The sequence below is a fragment of the Xenopus tropicalis genome, chromosome 8 (genome assembly GCF_000004195.4).
Source record: "Xenopus tropicalis strain Nigerian chromosome 8, UCB_Xtro_10.0, whole genome shotgun sequence".
Classification (NCBI taxonomy): domain Eukaryota; kingdom Metazoa; phylum Chordata; class Amphibia; order Anura; family Pipidae; genus Xenopus; species Xenopus tropicalis.
The window spans coordinates 38,247,079-38,267,986 of record NC_030684.2 but is presented as its reverse complement, the minus strand read 5'-3'; the positions used below and the strand labels follow the sequence as shown (position 1 = coordinate 38,267,986).

At 42.5% G+C, this 20,908-nt stretch overlaps 2 protein-coding genes and 1 long non-coding RNA gene across 3 annotated transcripts in view; 1 reads left to right on the top strand and 2 right to left on the bottom strand.

Annotated features, from left to right (window-relative positions):
• Nucleotides 1–8,358, bottom strand: part of cdk5rap2 (CDK5 regulatory subunit associated protein 2) — a 280,021-nt gene extending 271,663 nt beyond the window's left edge. The window contains 1 exon segment of the mRNA NM_001045664.1: nt 8,142–8,358. The gene's annotated coding sequence lies outside the window, so the exon portion shown is untranslated.
• A 41-nt stretch (nt 8,359–8,399) lies between these two features.
• Nucleotides 8,400–18,727, top strand: LOC116406546. The gene is made up of 3 exons (XR_004219551.1): nt 8,400–8,487; nt 10,939–11,120; nt 18,514–18,727. It is a non-coding gene; the product is annotated as an uncharacterized LOC116406546 (long non-coding RNA).
• Nucleotides 18,728–18,861: 134 nt separating this feature from the next.
• LOC116406784 (serine/threonine-protein kinase N2-like) lies at nt 18,862–19,913 on the bottom strand. Its single transcript, XM_031891684.1, has 4 exons — nt 19,593–19,913; nt 19,344–19,486; nt 19,094–19,201; nt 18,862–18,969 (listed from the first exon to the last, which is right to left on the bottom strand). Exons 1-4 carry the CDS (start codon nt 19,705–19,707, stop codon nt 18,862–18,864), a joined length of 474 nt encoding a protein of 157 aa, XP_031747544.1. The 5' UTR covers nt 19,708–19,913.
• Between the last annotated feature and the right edge of the window lie 995 nt (nt 19,914–20,908).

Below are 20,908 nucleotides of genomic sequence, written 5' to 3'. Positions count from 1 at the left end.
CTTGATCTTGCCCCTGTATGTCCCCTTGATCTTGCCCCCATATGCCCCCTTGATCTTGCCAGAGTATGTCCCCTTGATCTTGCCCCAGTGTGGCCCCTTGATCTTGCTCCAGTGTGGCCCCTTGATTTTGCTCCAGTGTGCCCCCTTGATCTTGCCGCAGTATGCCCCCTTAATTTTGCCAGAGTACGTCCCCTTGATCTTGCCAGAGTACGTCCTCTTGATCTTGCCCCAGTATGCCCCCTTGATCTTGCCCCAGTAAAGCCCCCTTGATCTTGCCCCAGTACGTCCCTTGATCTTGCCCCAGAATGCCGCCTTGATCTTGCCCCACTATGTCCCCTTGATCTTGCCCCAGTATGCCACCCTTGATCTTGCCCCCATATGCCCCCTTGATCTTGCCAGAGTATGTCCCCTTGATCTTGCCCCAGTATGCCCCCTTGATCTTGCCCCAGTACGTCCCCTTGATCTTGCCCCAGTACGTCCCCTTGATCTTGCCCCAGTACGTCCCCTTGATCTTGCCCCAGTATGCCCCCTTGATCTTGCCCCAGTATGCCCCCATTGATCTTGCCCCAGTATGCCCCCATTGATCTTGCCCCAGTATGCCCCCTTGATCTTGCCCCAGTAAAGCCCCTTGATCTTGCCCCAGTAAAGCCCCTTGATCTTGCCCCAGTATGTCCCCTTGATCTTGCCCCAGTATTCCCCCCTTGATCTTGCCACGGTATGTCCCCTTGATCTTGCCCCAGTATGCCCCCCTTGATCTTGCCCAAGTATGCCACCCTTGATCTTGCCCCAGTATGTCCCCTTGATCTTGCACCATTTTGTCCCCTTGATCTTGCCCCAGTATGCCCCCTTGATCTTGCCCCAGTACGTCCCCTTGATCTTGCCTCAGAATGCCGCCTTGATCTTGCCCCAGTATGTCCCCTTGATCTTGCCAGAGTAGGTCCCCTTGATCTTGCCAGAGTAGGTCCCCTTGATCTTGCCCCAGTATGCCCCCTTGATTTTGCCCCAGTATGCTCCCATTGATCTTGCCCCAGTATGCCCCCTTGATCTTGCCCCAGTATCGCCCCTTGATCTTGCCCCTGTATGTCCCCTTGATCTTGCCTCCATATGCCCCCTTGATCTTGCCAGAGTATGTCCCCTTGATCTTGCCCCAGTGTGGCCCCTTGATCTTGCTCCAGTGTGGCCCCTTGATTTTGCTCCAGTGTGCCCCCTTGATCTTGCCGCAGTATGCCCCCTTAATTTTGCCAGAGTACGTCCCCTTGATCTTGCCAGAGTACGTCCTCTTGATCTTGCCCCAGTATGCCCCCTTGATCTTGCCCCAGTAAAGCCCCCTTGATCTTGCCCCAGTATGCCCCCTTGATCTTGCCCCAGTACGTCCCTTGATCTTGCCCCAGAATGCCGCCTTGATCTTGCCCCAGTATTTCCCCTTGATCTTGCCCCAGTATGCCACCCTTGATCTTGCCCCCATATGCCCCCTTGATCTTGCCAGAGTATGTCCCCTTGATCTTGCCAGAGTACGTCCTCTTGATCTTGCCCCAGTATGCCCCCCTTGATCTTGCCCCAGTATGCCCCCTTTGATCTTGCCCCAGTATGCCACCCTTGATCACGGAAGGGGGCATACAAGGGGGCTCACCTACAGGTATCCTGGGCCAGTGCGTTTTTCTGCTAACAAGAGCACCGGCTTGGGGTATCAGGTAAATAAACACAATTACTGGGGGGGGGCTAAAATGTTGGCACCCCCCCAGTGATTATACCTTTCCTTCTCCTTTAAAGGCATAGTTCACCTTTAAATTAAAGTATAATATAGAGAGTTCTTCTCTGAGACAATTTGCAATTGGTCTTCATTTTTTATTTGTGGCTTTTGAATTATTTAGTTGCTTGTTTAGAAGCTCTCCAGTTTGGAATTTTGGCAGCTATCTGGTTGTTAGGGTTCAATTTAGCCTAGCAACCAGACAGTGGTTTGAAAGAGAGACAGGAATGTGAATAGAGGAGAGCCTTAATGAAGAGATAAATAATAAAGGCAATGAAATTGTAAACCCAGAGCAATATTTTCTTGGCTGCTGGGGTCTAAAACCCACATTCTGGAGTTGACCAGCTGCTATAAACAATAAAAAGCCATTATTTGTATACAAACAGAAGGATTTGTATACAGCGCTCAGTTTGCCTTTAACTTAGCTAATTAATAGTAACAGTAAAAGGTAAAAAAAATCTTTACTTTAAAATAACAAAAACCTGGAAAAGGCATTGAGGGAACTTCCATAATATCACCTGGCACAGTGTTTCACAAGCCTGAGTGCACACAGAGTTAAAAACTATTTGATGATAAAACATTTCTAAATAATATTTGCAATTTGTTGTCATTAACAGAAAATAATGTTTTATTAAATATTTAGATAGAACTGACTTTTAGATTCCCTCTCCCTGCAAGGCAGCCAGGGACGTCCCCCACCAACCTGACCACATGATCACCACTGCACATGCTTCTTCCTTGCTTGTCTTCCTCCTTTATTTGCATATCATTGGCTGAATCGTGACAGCCAATCAAGTCAGATCAAGGGTATGCAAAAGGGAAGAATGCACAGTAGACTGATGCGTGTGCTGCTGGGTTGAACTTGCAACATCACAAATCTACAGGCAGGATCTTTTACAGCCAGGGCGTTGCCAATCCCTCTGGTTTGGGCAGAAAGTTTATTGATAATGTTCTTGTCCATGCCACCTTTCCAGCAAATATATTGTTAACTAAATGCAAAAATTACATACATTGGAAAATATATAGTTTTTGTAAGTATTTTGAAGGTAAAGATCTATCTAGCAAATTAATATTAATGGTGGATTGAGAAAAGAGAATCTATAAGTTATATCCCAGTGATAGGTCCTGAAACAATATACAGGTATTGGACCCCTTATCCGAAAACCCATTATCCATAAAGCTCCAAATTACGGAAAGCCTGTCTCCCATAGACTCCATTTTAATCAAGTAATTCAGATTTTTAAAATTGATTTCTTTTTTCTCTGTAAAAATAGAACTGTACCTTGTATTTGATCCCAAGTAAGATATAATTAATCCTTACTGGATGCAAAACAATCCTATTGGGTTTAATTAATGTTTTATTGGTTTTTCAGTAGACTTAAGGTATGAAGATCCAAATTACAGAAAGACCCCTTATCCGGAATACCCTTGGTCCCGAGCATTCTGGATAATGGGTCCTATACCTGTACAATCAAATAACAAAGTACTTCAGTGAAATAAACAGACCATTTATTGGCTCAACATCAAACAAACAATTCAAAAATACGCAGTAAACATACTATACCAAACAATGGATAGGTGCATCCCAGTGCCTCATGGTACCCACTCTCCTAAATTATTTCACTGAAATACTTAGCTTATATCATATCTAGATAGATCTTTTAGCAATCTGTTGGCAAAAAGCTCAAAATTTGACTCTTATAGTGAAGAAAACACAGTTGCACTTTCTAAAATGGTAAGCCCAGTGTGGGGTAAGAGCAGGCCAAGACTGGCAATCTCTAGATCAATGGCTGCTGTAAGATGCCATAGACACTATTTAGTGGGTTGGTTGAGCCCCTGTGTACTTGAAATGCTAGGCCTCAGTCCAGATAGGGGGATTGGCATTGGGAAAGCAGCTTTGAGGCAGCATGGTGAGCAGAATATCTTCTAGTGCAGATAACACAATTGTGCTTTCTGCACTAGTGATGTGGTCCACCTTCAATTTACTCAGAAACTGAAACGGTAAGCCTGGAGTGGGGTGAGAGAAACTGGCATTAGAAAAACAGCCTCATAGAGGCCCAGAGAGCAGAACCTAGTCAGGTTTCAGATGTTTCACATTCAAGTACACCGTGAGTCGGAACAAGAATGGAATGGCAATGGATGCTATATGAATTTAGGTCGATCGTGGAAGAAACTTTAATGACAGAGGTGCATGTTTTTTACTATACTTACTCTATATGTAAGTTAATTCCACAATCGACCTAAATTTATGTAGCATCAGCGCAGTATTTTTACAGCACCTAAAGCACAACCAAACCCCATCCGCCAAAATAAGTAAAATACCATGGTTTGGTTATGAATCCACTTCTAAATGTAATATCTATTAACTAATCAGGGTTTAAAAAATTGCAAAAAGGTATTGCAGACATACTTTTTTGACTTACTGAACTAAATGTTGTGCTTTTTTGAATTCAGAATGGCCAATAAATTTATAAAAAGTACAAACAGTTTTCAAAACTACTAAACAAAAAGGAAAAAAGAATGAACTACCGTTCTATACAAATCTTCATTGCTGCTGTCACACTTCTGCTGCACTTGTTCCTCCAAGAAATATATACGTAGTTTTAAGTTGAAGTTCTCTTTTTTCAGGTCAGCTATTTGCTGTAAAAGGAAACATTATATTCATAATAAATATATAAACCAAGAACACGGCAAAACAAAGATAGCAAAAGTTTTCTTTACTATTATACTATGAAATAGTAACTTATCCTTACCCTTAAGCCAGAGGTCAACAGTTTTAAATATTTAGGGGTTTCAAGGAGTAAATAAGGGTACGCTCCTCAGCTGTGCCTTTTTAATATATAGGCACTTATGGGTTCCTACCCACGCCAGATACTTGCAGGTACATCCACTGGCAAAGCTAAGGCGGGGAGAGGGGTACCTGTTCCTTTCCTGATCAGCGCATGTAAAGTACACAAACTACACTGCACATATTAAGGTCACCAATAGGGGGAGGGAGTTCAGAGGTCTGGTTGTGTAGGGAGGCACTAGACAGAAATACAGACCTACGCTTTAGTAACTTACTCCAGACCAAGTCAAACCTTGTATGGTGCACTCATGAGGTCATGCCCAATTATTTTTGCCTGTCTAGTGCAGGTCTCCAAGCATTAAACTTGGAAAAGCCAAGACTGCGGCAGTCACCACCACCCCAGTTTCTACTAAACTGGTTAAGCTTCATAGCAGTAGATGATAAAATACTTGGCATGTGGCTTGGCCTGCTTCCTCTGACCTTGCTTAGCAACAACCTACATGCAATCAAGCATGTTGCATGGTTTTGAATACTTGCGTGGAAAGTTGTATGAGACATCACAAAAAGGGAGAATATGGAAAATAAAAAAGTATTTCATTGTATAACCCAGGACAAAGAGGCATACACCAACACAGAACTAATGCTTTATTCACAATCACAAAGTGGCAAGCCTAAACTGATTATTTAACGACTGAGTATATATCTATATAAATACCAGGAAATAAAATAAAATATGCTTTTTGTTTGGAGTACTACATTTATACATCATTCACGGCATTCCTTGCCCTAGGAGGAGAATACAGACTAAGGTCCCCATCACATTTCCACACAGTAGGGTTAATTTTATAAGGAACCAACTAATCTGCCAGTATGTTTTTGCACTGTGGAACTGCAAAGCAGCAGTGCTACCCACAAAGTTAGGCTGGGGAAGATTGTAGCATCAACAATACCAGTTATAACCCTTGAAGGGATTAAATGGTAATGGATGAACTTACTTCTTTAGTTATCTCAAGTTAGGAATGTTAAAAGCTCAGTATACCCTTGGAGAAGGCTGCACTGTCTATGAAAAATAACAAGCAAGATTTGCTGCAATTGTTTCCCCCCCTGGAATCTTTCCCCCAATGACATTTACAGTGTTGTTGTACAAAAACAACCTGGGATAATTCTGCAAACTTTTTTTTTTTATGGGGGGGGGCACAATGTATGTCTCATTATATTTTGACCCACACAACTACATGCAACTTTATATTGTATTTTAATATGCATCAAAAGCCTAAAAATGGTCATTTGTTTTACTACTCGGAACAACATTTACTTAGAAAATGAAAGTAATATATTGTTTAATACAATAAATAATATATGTTTCTTTATTAAAATATCAAAAACATGTGTTTAGCTTAAGCTCTGTTCACTGAGCTAAACCATTAGTGTGTAATAAGATGGTAGATTAGGAAGCATACTTAAGTTGTTTTTATGGAAAATTTTAAAAATTCTGGAAAGGAAAACATGTCTATGTTAAATAATTTTTAGCTGCATACCTACAAAATGAACTTACCTTTTCAAAAGGTCAAGAGGCCTCTGAGGAAGTGCACTGTCACGAAACGCGTAAGACCTCAAGCTGTGTTTTTTAGATGTGCAAATAAAGGTTGATCGATTTTAATATCACCTGTTGCGGCTTTTTTATGCTGACCTGGAGTGAAGTTTTACAAAATGAACTTAACTTTTCAAAATCCTTCATTGTACAAGCCCTATTCACTGCTGCTTGTTCATATGCAGAAAATTCTTTGGAAAATAAGGGAACAAGATTTAGTTTAGACACAAGTATTATGATATTTTAAAGACTTTTGAGATGAAACAATATAATTTTCTTTTAAATAAAAAACAAAATACATACCATTGCTACCACTACAATCATCTTAATTGCCTTTGTGAAGCAAAATACTGGTAGAACTGAAAAGACATGATGGCAAAAGAAAAATTATAAGATAGTAATTTCATTAAAGGACTAAACTATTTTAAACTTTTTTTTACTATAAATCCCTTTCCTGACTCCTAAAGGCAGCATTTAGAGAGACGTCTCTACCTGTAGGTAGCAAAAATACCAATCCCAAAATTGAAATTACCTCCCCATCAGCTGATCTAGGATACAATTTAAATTAGTGATTAGCACCTAGAGAAGTAGCAAAATTTAGAACACTACTTCCTCGAGGGCTCCAAACTCTAGCAAAGGTTTAATAATTTGACCACAAGGCTGTATAAATTTGGTCCACTGCTTCATCTGCCCAAAAGACTAAAGGTGGCCATACACGTAGCAATTCAGATCTTTCGTGTGACCATTGGCCGCATGAATGGTCGCTTCCACCCTCCACTGGTGTTCAAGGGCTAAATCATCAGATATGGAGGTAGAAACAATAGAAATGCTACCTCCACCTGCCGATTCAGCCCTGAACGTAGATTTTGCTCAGGTGCCTTCAATGGCCACCTTTAATCTGATTTGCCTTGTAAATTTCAAACTCACATCTGTCCCATAGTGTTTCCCTTACTTGGAAATGGAACCGACGCTATTCCTGTCATTTATAGTAATGTGTCAGTATCTCGTTGAACCCTGCCTAGTCAAGGAGCAAATAATTACACAGAGGAAAAAGCCACAGTCTCTCATTAATTTACATTAGACCCATTTACACAATATGACAATGAACAAGTCAATACTCTAGAAGTAAATCTTCAGCTGCTTCCAGGGTTGGACTGGTCTGCCGGGACACCAGGAAAAAAACAGGTGGGCCCCTAGGCCCCTCTAGTTAATTTGGCGCAGCACATCCTGTCAGCATACTAAAAACATCTGTACCAGCTGGTCTGTTTGGGTGAAATATATGCTGCCGGCAGGCGCCCAGCTTCACAAATCAGAAAGTGATGCGAGCAGGAGCACAAGCAAGTGATTTGGGATGTGGATTCAACATAGCCAGCGTCACTCACTTCTAGCTGTGGAGAGAAACTGTTCGGGCCGGATTGACTAAATTAACTGTGCACCTCGGTCCAAGATGGTCCAAGCTGTGGGCCCTGCTCACGTGATCAGTGGACTTAGCCCTCTGTGAGTGAAGCTGGCGGCTGGCCTGCACCTAATCGTAAGTGCTACGTTTCTGACAGCAGGCAGCAGTCTTAGCCCATCACCCAGCATGTAGTGCGGCTCTGCAGTAGCAAAACCGATCAGTAGCTCCCCCCTAACATTTTGGCCCCCTCCCAAGTGACTTAGCCTTTCCTTCTCCTTTAAAAAAAACAAAACAAAAACTAAGATCATACTAGACACAACGAATATGCTTAGTACAGGGAAAATGAGAGATATGTGGCATACTAAGGATAAAAGGAGATAGAAGAAAGGGATTTAGGGAAAATAATTATATATAAAATATATATTTGTTTTTGCAGTGTGTAAACTTGCTGTTAAAATCTTCTTGGTGGGGGCACCAGCTGCGGGGCTTGCCTGGGGTGCTAGAAAACCTGCTCCCAACACTGGGGGTGGGGGGCCCTGAGGGGAGAGCCCCGGTGGCCCCCAGTCCGACACTGGCTCAGTCGTTTAGGTTTGGGGTATTCAATACGGGCTGCCCTCACCTGGATTTCCGCCCACTGCTGTCACAAAGCTGCAGATTCCGGAAGAGAATTACTAGAGCGCTTGTCTCTTCTCTCCCCTTCACAGCTTTCTCTACTCAACGTTTTCGTCCCAGCAGAGCCGTACGGGGATTAGAATTGAGTCCATACTGAGCAACAGTCCCATTCTTCCTACAACAGCCTACAGCTCCCGCAAAGCTAGTGGAACGCAGGCTTCCTTCTGCCTGACTCAAACTCCCGCCGCAAGTCTCATCTCGCGAGATTTCCCCCAAGGCGCCATGACGCGTTACAGAGCTGCCTGTGGGAGTGACAGACGGGGGAGCTTACACTAGCTGAAGGGGCTAGTACGGTACCGTGTTTCTCTTTACATAGATAAATAAAACACTTTTATTTTGTATTAGTAGACAGCAGTGGCCATCTCCGCTTCCAATGTATAGCGAACTGAAAAAAACCCATTTGCTGGTTCCATATAGAACCTGCTGACTAACCTGCTGGATCAGAGGTTATTGTGCTGCTGAAAACAGTAGTAGCGCAGGCTGCTGGCATAAGGTTCAGATAAATAATGTGAAAAACATTCCCACCTGTTGTACTATATTTCCTCCATATACAGTCAGCATAGTGATTTAATTACCAGCAACCTTGTAGACTCAGCACAAGCTGCTGGCCGCACACAGCCTATTTTCAGCCGACAGACTTTCATGACACTCATCAAGACATAAGTTTAACCATGTTGGAAATCCACCCATAGGATGACCAGACTGGTATGTGGAAGTCGGTACCCCGACCATTCTTGACTCTTTCTTAATACCCATAAGCAGCAAAGTCATTGGTTGTCCTGGTTTTTTATTTTAGCTGATTGACTTTAGAGCAACTCTTGTTCTCCCAAACAATTTTTGGGGGTAAATAAACACAGATTATCATGAACATTTATAAAAAGGCATTAAAATCTGTGTGTGTGTGGCCAGTTTCCTTGAGTCTATTGCTATTTTCTGCTACTTTGCACTGAAAATAAGTAAAGGAAGCATTTGGAACCTTTCCAATGTGATCCTCTGCTCATACCAGAAACTAACCATAGACTGTAGGCACACACAAGTATATATATATATATATATATATCTTATTCCATATGAAATATGAGAAAGGGTTTGTACTTGCAGTGCCATTTTCTCCACTTTTTCCCATGTGTTGCAATTAAACAGTTTATAAAGATAATGTTTGAATTGGATCACTTTTTGTTAACACAAACCCATCTGTTTTCAATCAACTTTAGAAGCACAGAAACCCTAGGAACAAAATTTGCCAAGATAAATGCAAATTACAGCAATAAGAAATATTTCACAAACTACTTATAGTATTTTTTGCAGCTGTAGAAAGAATGACTTAGACTCTCAATCCTTTAGCAGACCCATTTTACGATGATAATTTTTTATAATTGTGGGTGTGGGGATGCAGGGTGAATAGTCGTAGAGCGATGTATATGTTTTCCCACTGGTGATTTACATTACTGCCAGTGAGAAAGCATTTTCAAGAGATTTGTCGCTTGCTGTAGCCCAGATATAAAGGAATATTGTCACAGAAAAATAGTTGTAGCTCAGAGAATTTAGTTCCTATGGTTTCAGGCAAGCCACACTAACCATTTGTCTTCTTCAGTAATTGAAATAAACTGCTGATTTGTAGTGTGCCAGAATGTAATAGGAAGTGAAATGATCTGTGTATATAATACTGTAATCATAACTGGCTGGGGTAGATATGTGATTCTCCAGATTCCCCTTTGGACCCCACTTTGTGGAGTTGGGGTGGGTGCTGCTGGACTGCTCGAAGAGAGAGGCCTCAGGGAGAGACGGGGGGCAGGAGTCCTGATTAATGAGAAGCCTTAAGCTAGACCAAACACCTTAGTGGGAATTGGGTAGGGGACTGCGAGAATCACCATGCTTTAGATATTGTAAGCCTAGCTCAGGGGTGGGCAAACTTTTTGGCTCAGGGGCCACATTGACTTACAGACAGGTCGGCGTTATGCCAAGGGCTGCTATCAGAAATCACGTGGCCTCTCAGCTCCTCTCCAGCTTCCCACCCAGCATGCTCCAGCTCCACTCCACAGCATCCTTTAGCTCCCCCCAGCATCCTTCAGCTCCCCCCCTCCAGCATTCTACAGCTCCACACCCCATCATCCTCCAACCTCTCCTCAAAATCCTCCCTCCAGCCCCTCCCATCTTCTCCCCCCCAGCGACCTACGGCTCCCTGCTGCTCCATCCTCCAGTGGCCTGCTTCCTCCGTCCTTGACTGCTTCTGTCCCCCGGCTCCCTGCTACATCCTTTTATACGGTTGCGCCCTGTGCGTGCTGACGTCGCACACACGGGGCGCAACCAATCAGGGCCCGTCATTCTTTTAAGGGGGCCGGAGTCGGCGGGCCAGATTAAAAAGGCCAATGGGCTGGATGTGGCCCGTGGGCCGTAGTTTGCCTACCCCTGGCCTAGCTCCTGTCTTAGCACACTAAAGATATGGGAGACCATCATGGTATTTAGTTATTTAGTATGAGCAAGCCTGTGCTCCATTTTCACTCAGAGAAAAGGGATCCAAGTTAGTTTATATTCCATGGGAGGCAATCGCTGAATTTTCTAGAACAGTATGGCTAAATGCCCATTGTAAGATTACCCTGTGAAGGAGCTGACACTCCATTGTATATTTGATGAGATTGAATGATCTATCAGTGATAGATGCTGCATAATGTGATATCAGTGTTCAGTCTAATAAGTGACATACCTTCTTTTTCTTTTCTTTTTCAATAATTGTTTTGTTTAAGAACCCCTGGCACCCAAGATTTCCTCTGAAATTGTAAGTGATTGAATTTAACCTAAAGACCCTCTACCTTCACTATGCCTATAAGGGCCCAGCTGCAAGAGAGAAAGAGAATGAGGCATTGAGAGCAAGAGGAGTTCTACATCTACATCATACTGGAAGTTACCATAACGTTGAATATGACATGTAAGTTGTTATCTATGTCTTTCTACAGGGTAACATCTTAGTGAGGATCAATTGCCTTGCGTAGATGTCTATATATGGAACATCTTGTTTTAGCAGGTAGAATATAAAAGCAAACTGCTCCGTATTTGTTAAATCCCTAAAGTTATTTACAGCATTTCTGCTATTCAGAAAATGTTTTGGGGAATTTAATGCTTATGAAGACATTGTATTCCCACATATTACCTTCAGAACATTCAGCAGTCAAGTTGTACAATAAGTGTAATTTATTGTAGAAAAGGCTGCTACATTGCAGTCTATAGACAACTTCCGTAGTGCTGGTTGGAGCAACCACATTGGCATAGGTACTGTGACTCAACATCCGGTACTGTGAAGAACCGCTCCTTCACTTTTGGACTGGTCGAGGTAGCAGGTTAGGAAAATATATAAATTAGTATTAGTTGTAGCTAAAGGTCCATGGGTCCCATTAAAGGGGCGGTTCATCATAAAGTTAACTTTAAATATGTTATAGAATTGCCTATTCCAAGTTTCTTTTCAATTGGCCTTCATTTTTTATTTCTTACAGTTATTGATCTATTTGCCTTTTTCTTCTAACTCTTTCCAGCTTTCAAATGGGGGTGTTGACCAGCTGCTAGAAACACACTATTGTGCCAGTGCTCGGTCTAACCCACAATCTGGAGTTGACCAGCTGCTATAAACGATAAAAAGCCATTAATTATACACAAACAGAAAGAAAGTTTGCCAGCGCTTAGTTTGCCTTTAAAAATAATTTTTACAAAAAATGAGCTAAAGGGAGGTGCAATAGGTCTTAATACTCAGTCACATTGTTTTCTGGGGGACTTTATTTTAATTGCATCACAAACTCAAAATCATTAGACAGTGTAGGACTCACGTACAATGAGGGGCCTTGACGTGGCACGTGAGCTTACATATTTTGGCCAAAGTGTGGTACTAACACCTCATTTTTTGTAAAAAATTATTTTTAAAGGCAAACTAAGCGCTGGCAAACTTTCTTTCTCTTTGTGTATAATTAATGGCTTTTTATCGTTTATAGCAGCTGGTCAACTCCAGATTGTGGGTTAGACCGAGCGCTGGCACAATAGTGTGTTTCTAGCAGCTGGTCAACACTACAGTGTGGGTTAGACCGAGCGCTGGCGATTTCTTTCTGTGTTTTGTGTACAAATTGTAGCCAAATTTAGCTTCTATCTGCTATGTAGCCTTTAAACCAATGAATCACTTTCATGTGTGTGCTAATGAGCTGGGGCTTAAAAGTTCCCTGCTTTCCCACTAGAGCCTTTTGAGCTAAAGGTAGGTGCAATAGGTCTTAATACTCAGTCACATTGTTTTCTGGGGGACTTTATTTTAATTGCATCACAAACTCAAAGTCATTAGACAGTGTAGGACTCACGTACAATGAGGGGCCTTGACGTGGCACGTGAGCTTACATATTTTGGCCAAAGTGTGGTACTAACACCTCATTTTTTGTAAAAATTATTTTTAAAGGCAAACTAAGCACTGGCAAACTTTCTTTCTCTTTCAAATGGGGGTCCCTGACCCCGGCAGTCAAAAAACGATTGCTCTGTGAGGCTAAAGTTTTATTTTTATTGTTATTTTTTATAACTTGTTTTTCTATTCAGGTCCTCTCCTATTCATTTACCATCCTCTCATTCCAACTGCTCCCTAGTTGCTAAGGTAATTTGGACCCTAGCAACCAGATAGCTGCTGAAACTCCAATCTGCAGAGCTGCTAAACAGAATAATACTTTGTACATCATACTAAGAGTTAGAGGTTAATGGTGAAAAACCCCTTTTAAAGGACCTCCAGTTTACTAGTTTTATTTATACCTGTTTTATTCAGCCACAACCTTCAACCTCTGCATGTAATATAATTAGAAGGCAAATGTATTACAACAGATTTTGGTACTATAGGTACAATATTTATATATATATATATATATATCTTGCTAATTAAATGCTTTATAAGTGTATTTATACTGACCATGTGGCACTGGCAGCCAATGGGAATTCACTATTGGCCACAAAGGTTGCTTGTGGCCAAGGTATTTAATAGTGACAGAATGTGTTTTTGGTATAACAGAGACCTGCTGAGATATATGGGTGTATTTAGCCATAGATTTTCAATAGGGGGCCATGCATGCTTTTAAGACCCCAGGTCCACTGTTATTTGACTGTAAATGGAATTATTTTGTTGATTGCTTGATTGACAGGGATCGAAATCTGTATTATTTATGTATGCAGTGCTGCTGGTATTTTCTGGTTCAGTGACTTAGACCCATAGAGCTAAGCGTAGAGATATCAGATGAGTATAGATGGAGCCTTTCTTTCCAACATATAGTGCCAGGCCATGGTCTACTGATGCCGGAGGCCCAGTGCGCAGCATTCCCATGCCCCCCTTACCGTGCAGAATTGGGATTGCAAAACCTGTCCTACACCCTGCTTCTATACCCTCCGATAGTTATGTCACTATAATTAGGTTTCTGATTATATTGATGTGACATCCCACTCTGTGAGAGAACAGTCCTGGACTGACCTAGGCAGGCTTGGACTGGAAAACTGCCAGGATAGGGGAGAAGTTACAGGCAATACAATGGGTACCTGCTGAAGACATGAGCATTCTCTACCAAACATGGAAGCATTTTACAAATCCTAAGAAGATTTCCTATTCTATTTCATTGCTTGGTTAATGCAAAATCCGCATCTTCTCGCCTACCCAATGAATATCATCTGCATTACATTTCCTTTGAGGGGGCACCTGATAACCCAGGCATACAGCCTTCATGCCATGAATGGGAATGGTGGAGGATGCCAAGAGTGACCATTATAAACACTGTCTTCAGCCTGTTAGGCCAGTGTGAGAATGCTTGGTAGAGCAACCAATACGCACAGGAGGAGGGCACCTGTGACTCGCAGGCACTGAACCTTTCAGTGTTTCTTCATTGCTAATTTGATCCATTCTCTCACTCTCTAACCTACTATATATTACCCCTGCAAAATGACACAATACCCAGAATAAAGACACATACACACAGTGGCTTGATGGTAAATCTGCGAATGTGCAGTTTTATTAATAATAATTAGAAACTTATAGATTGTATAGAAAATATGATTAATAATTATTAAAATTAATAGATTGGGCTGTCTATGAAGATTCTCATTCATCCAGGTCATGATATACAGTATCGAGTAGAATTAAGTCTAAAACAACTGGACTTTTCTGAGTTTTTCTTGAAAACGTTTCACCACTCATCCGAGTGGCTTCTTCAACGCGCCATTGTATGTTGGTGACAAGCGGTGTCTCAGGCCCCCTCCTCTGTTCAGGGATGGTTTTCCAGGTTGGCATAAATGGCCCTCTTTCACACCTCTTTCAAACCATCTGTCCTCTCGGTCCAAAATATGCACGTTACTGTCCTCAAAAGAGTGACCTTTTTCCTTGAGGTGTAGATAGACCGCTGAGTCTTGTCCTGAGGAGTTTGCCCGCCTATGTTGGGCCATTCTCTTACAGAGAGGTTGTTTTGTCTCCCCAATGTATAAGTCTGAGCACTCTTCACTACACTGGACAGCATAGACCACATTACTTTTCATGTGCTTGGGTGTTGGGTCTTTCGGGTGCACCAGCTTCTGTCTCAGGGTGTTGCTGGGTTTGAAAAACACAGGAATGCGATGTTTGTTGAAATTCTCCTAAGTTTTCTGATGTTCCAGCAACATATGGAATGACTATGTTGTTTCGCCTGCTGTGTTCCTCCCTTCTGTTTGTAGGTCTGGTCTTTCTGTTGGTCTTTGATTTGGTTTTGATGAAGGCCCAGTCTGGGTACCCACAAGTTTTCAGAGCTCCTTTTAGATGTTTATATTCTTTCTCCTTGGCCTCTGCCAAGGGAACAACACCAAGTCATTGGTTCAGATATGTGGATGACACCTGGGTCAAAATTAAAGAACGCGAGGTTCCAGCCTTCACCAAACACATAAACTCGGTGGACAAAAACATCACGTTCACAAGGGAAGATGTGAAAGACAGCAAACTGGCTTTTTTGGACTGTGCTATAGTTATCAAAGAGGGGAGGGACCTGGATATTGAAGTATACAGGAAACCCACCCACACAGACCAGTACTTGCTGTTTGATTCCCACCACCCTTTGGAACATAAACTGGGTGTAATTAGGACTCTACATCATCGGGCTGAAACTGTGGCATCCAATGCAGAGGCCAAGGAGAAAGAATATAAACATCTAAAAGGAGCTCTGAAAACTTGTGGGTACCCAGACTGGGCCTTCATCAAAACCAAATCAAAGACCAACAGAAAGACCAGACCTACAAACAGAAGGGAGGAACACAGCAGGCGAAACAACATAGTCATTCCATATGTTGCTGGAACATCAGAAAAACTTAGGAGAATTTTCAACAAACATCGCATTCCTGTGTTTTTCAAACCCAGCAACACCCTGAGACAGAAGCTGGTGCACCCGAAAGACCCAACACCCAAGCACATGAAAAGTAATGTGGTCTATGCTGTCCAGTGTAGTGAAGAGTGCTCAGACTTATACATTGGGGAGACAAAACAACCTCTCTGTAAGAGAATGGCCCAACATAGGCGGGCAAACTCCTCAGGACAAGACTCAGCGGTCTATCTACACCTCAAGGAAAAAGGTCACTCTTTTGAGGACAGTAATGTGCATATTTTGGACCGAGAGGACAGATGGTTTGAAAGAGGTGTGAAAGAGGCCATTTATGCCAACCTGGAAAAACCATCCCTGAACAGAGGAGGGGCCTGAGACACCGCTTGTCACCAACATACAATGGCGCGTTGACATCCTTACCCCGGCAGTTTCACAACAGTTCACACTTCCAGTCATGTACTTTGAAGGATTAACACCTTCATCAATGAGAATCTTGGTACCATTGTGATTGGATCATACCTTCTTACACCTGCCAGTTTCAGCTAACACCTAACTGAACAAGTTCAATGGAACCATTGTGATTGGATGTCTGTGACTCTACTACCATCAAGAGTTTAAATACCGGGGAATTCCCTACCAGTCATTTGAACTGAAGAAGCCACTCGGATGAGTGGTGAAACGTTTTCAAGAAAAACTCAGAAAAGTCCAGTTGTTTTAGACTTAATTCTACTCGATACTGTATATCATGACCTGGATGAATGAGAATAGATTGGGCTATTTTGATTCTGAGGAAGGCAAAAACCTCTGGAAGCTTGGGCCAATCTGCTTCATTAGAGGGAAAAATTCCTTCCTGACTCCTTAACGGCAATCGGATTTCTCCCAGGATCAAATGCGCCCTATTAAACCAAGGGTAGGGGAAACAGTAAGCAATATGGAAGCATACACACGAGCACCATTTAGCTGCAAGGTGAATCCTGCATTTCCTTCCAAGCAGCCTGCAGACCCCGGCTTCTGCAGTTTGATGGATGGAATGAAAAGAAATTCAGGACTGACCGAGTTTGCTTAAGGGTGCTTTTGTTTATGGTGCCATATTGGGTTGAAAGAGAAGGTAACGTGGGTGTAACGCTACTGGTGCTATTGTAGTGAAAGGAAAGGGAGGCAGTGGTGGTGAGGGAAAGGGATATGGCAGCATACACATGATTGCCATTAAGCTGCTGGGTTAAGGCTACATTCCCTCGCTGCAGACCCCGGCTTCTGCAGTCTGATGGATGGAGCAAAAAGGAGAGTCTACCGTGTAGCTTAAGGGTGATCCTGTTTATGGTGCCATATTGGGTTGAAAGAGAAGGTAACGTGGGTGTAACAGGGGTGAGTGTAGGGGGGCGCTACTGGTGCTATTGTAGTGAAAGGAAAGGGAGGCAGTGGTGGGTGAGGGAAAGGGATATGGCAGCATACACATGATTGCCATTAAGCTGCTGGGTTAAGGCTACATTCCCTCGCTGCAGACCCCGGCTTCTGCAGTTTGATGGATGGAGTGAATAGGAGAGTCTACCGTGTAGCTTAAGGGTGATCCTGTTTATGGTGCCATATTGGAATGAAAGAGGTGATAACTCATATATAATTAATCTATTATTAACTAATAACGGTGGAACTGGGGTAAATGTAACATATGTAATAACATAAAAATTGCAAAGCTGGTGAAACTATAAAGGGAGAGACTGCTGGTTGTATTACAGTGAAAAGAGAGGGAGGCAAAAAGAGTGATGTGACCGCATAACAAAAATGCTTTTAAGCTGCTAGGTGAATGCTGCATTCCCTTCCATTCCATTGAACCCAGGCAGCCTGCAGACCCCGGCTTCTGCAGTCTGATGGATGGAGTGAGAAGGAATGCAGGGTCTACCCTGCATGTGGCTTAAGAAGTGTTCCTGTTTATGGTGGCAGATTTTGGTTGAAACAGGAGGTACTGGTGGTGGAACTGCGGAAGGTGGCAGGTGAGACATCACTGGTGGAACTGCAGTGAGTGTAAGAGGAGACACTGCTGCAGAGGAAGGAAAAAGAGGCAGTTTTTAAAGAAACCAAGATATGGCAGCATGCACATGAGTGCCATTAAGCTGCTGCATTCCCTTCCATTCCATTGGACCCCAGGAAGCCTGCAGACCCCGGCTTCTGCAGTCTGATGGATGGAGTGAAAAGGAATGCAGGGTCTAACGAATGCTTGAGGGCGCTTCTGTGTATGATTCCATATCTGTTTGAAAGAAGAGGTCCTGCTGGTGGTGGCAGGGGGGGCATCGTTGGTAGGAATGCGGTGGTTGTCAGAGGAGGCACCGCTGGTGAAAGTGCATGGGAGCACTACTGGTGGTATTGCTGTGTAATTAGGGAGCACGGATGGTGGAATTACAGCAGATGTAAGTTGAGGCACTGCTGGTTGAACAGAGTTGGATGAAAGGACTGGTGGAATATGGTGGATAGAAGGAGATGCACTGATGGTTTTACCTGAACACCTGAAGCTTGAGGAAGGGTCATTGCTGATAGAACTGCATTTACTTAAACAGGTGATACCTGAATGGTGGTACTGCAGTATTTGGTACTTTGGAAACTGCTGATGGAGCTGTTGGTAGGTGCCATTTCTAAACGCTTCTGAGACCAGCCTACAAAAGCCAAACAATAAACTTAGAATTAAATCCACACATTTTTAAGTGATATTCCTGTAGATATTCTATAGCACTTAGGGGATGCACTCCTTATTGGTTACCTTGTTATGTTAACAAGTTTTTTTATTGTGCAGGATTTTTTTGTGATTATTTTTCATGCATCAGAGCAATCATCTCAGAGGTCACCTTAGTATTCCCATAGAATCCCCAATGTGCCTGATTCCCATAACCAGCTCTGATCAGTTCCCTTGCACCTTTAACGTGCTAGGCATTTTTTCTTCTGATTTGTGCTACTTGTCTTTTAACTCAGGCCCTTTCTTACCTATTATCCCATTAGGACCTAAAATGCTGAATAGTCGAAGTCCTGAAAGGCTTCTTCGATGTTATCTGCCATTTCAGCACAAGGTCCTTTGGGCAGCGTTAGATTGGCTGGCAGCTTGGTGTACTTCTCATCAAAGTAGCTGACATCCTCCGGTCCGTTGAGGCTGGGTACGAACGGGGCTGTTGCCTTCCCATCAATGATGTCATCCCAGGCTGTGTTCTGCAAACAGGCACCATAAAAATGCTTGTTATTTAAAGTTCTTCAGAAAATGGCACCTTACGGCCATTTTTAGAAGCTGAGGATATGAAAGACTGTACCTCTCAGATAGTACCAGGGGTATTTCCCAGAAGATATTAAGAATTATTATGACAATAGAGACAGAAAACTTACATTAAAGAATGGATGATGAGCTACATCCTCTGCATCATCCTGGGTAGAACCCAGTCGCTCCTCTGGATTCTTCATCAAGAGCTACAAGAACAGAAAATGGCAGTTACATGTACAGAAGCATCGGGGAGACTCAAGAGTTAAATTATAAAGTGGTCGCTGAGCTAAAGAGCTGGTTGTAATAAACAGATAGCTCAGTGCTACTTACCTGTGATATAAAGCTCAGTGCTTGTGGTTCCAGGGAGTCGGGATAGTGTGGCTCATCCTCCTCAATCCACTCATACATGTAGTCGATGTCCTTTCCGGTGAAGGGTCTCTGCATTGTATAATAAGAATGTATTAGGGGACCAGGATTATTATAAAGAGAGAGTGCTTTATGAGGTTAGATAAATAACAGTAGATCTATTTATTTCTGTATTACCTCCCTCTATAACTGACCAGTAGCAATTTCTACTTACTGTTCCAAGGAGCATTTCATACACGATGACTCCAAGAGCCCACCAGTCGACAGCTCTTGTGTATTGCTCCTCCTTCACGAGCTCTGGTGCCATGTAAGCTGGAGTGCCAAGTATGGTGCCTGTTCTGTCTCCATATCCAATGCCTTAAAAAAAAGCCAAATTGTAAGTGATATTTATTGAGGCATTAATGCCAGTGTAAACCGTAAATTAGTCCACTTTGTGCTGGATAATTATACAAGGCCCTCTTACCTGTTTTGCCCATGCCAAAATCTGCGATTTTTAAATAGCCGGCTTGATCTATGAGTATATTTCCTGGCTTTAAATCTCTGCATTCAAACAAAATGGAGATATTATAACGACACATTAAACCTGCTGCCAAAACACAAAGAATTCTGCCTCTTGTTCTATTTCCTTCCCATAACCTTCTAAATAGTGACTTTGAATCTGTAGCTGTCCTGCTGCTAAACTGCAACAGCTACAAAACTCCAGGTTGTACTTGCCACTAAGGGTGAAGATACACGGAGCTAATAGTAGCAGCTACTTTTTCATGGCTATTAAATGCTAAAAAAAAATTCTCTGCCATGGACAATAATGAGAATTGGTAAATGATCAGCATTGTCTATTTTAGTAGCTGCTACAAGTAGCTCCATGTGTCTTCACCCTAAAGGTACCTAGCTCTTTATAAACTCTTACCTGTGTATAACATCTTTGGTATGGATCGCAGACAGGCCTAGGGTAATACAGGCAGCGTAGAACCTGCAAGCATAAGGAAAGTACATTTGATCATTATATGCTGCCTTCATATAGGAAACTCACTATTTATTGTAGCATAACTGCCAGTTCTCTCATCCTCCCCTACTCTTCAGTCTCCTGTAACTCTGGGACTGTATGTATAAAAGCCCAAATATTCACCTAATTTATACTTACGTAGCTTTCTCCAGATCAAAGTGCCCACAGCTCTCCAGGTGCGTTCTTAAAGTCCCTCCTGCAACAAACTCCATAATAAAAAACAGATGATATTTGCTGGTAAATGTGGCATATAAATCCACTAAAAACCTGTCCGGATTCACCAACTGCCCAATCTGCTTTTCGGCTAAGATGCTGAAAGATGAAAGAGAGAATAAGTCCAATATAAGTAAAATATAATGGTAACAAAAGCAACTGAATGGAAGGAAGGCAAGTGAAGAGATAAGTGTATAAAATGAAAAAGACTGACAGACAGAATGTGACTGCCAATTAAAAGCTTAGGCAATCATTCCCCATGTGCTTACCGTTGAATTTCCTCTTCGTTGTTGATGTTGTCCTTTTTGAGCACCTTCAGGGCACAGATTATGTTTGCCGGAAGGTACTCAACAAGTAGGACCTGGCACAAGAGAGTGAGTTTAGTGACACTGAATGTTCCCTTGTATATATTGCCAAATTCTAATTAGAGACTTAATGACTTACTTTGCCAAAGCTTCCTCTGCCTAGAACTTGAATGCGACGAAAATCTGTTGCATTAAAACTGCAGAACTGCAGCTCTCTGGAAAGGAAGAAATAGAAATTGTTTCTTATGCAACATAGTA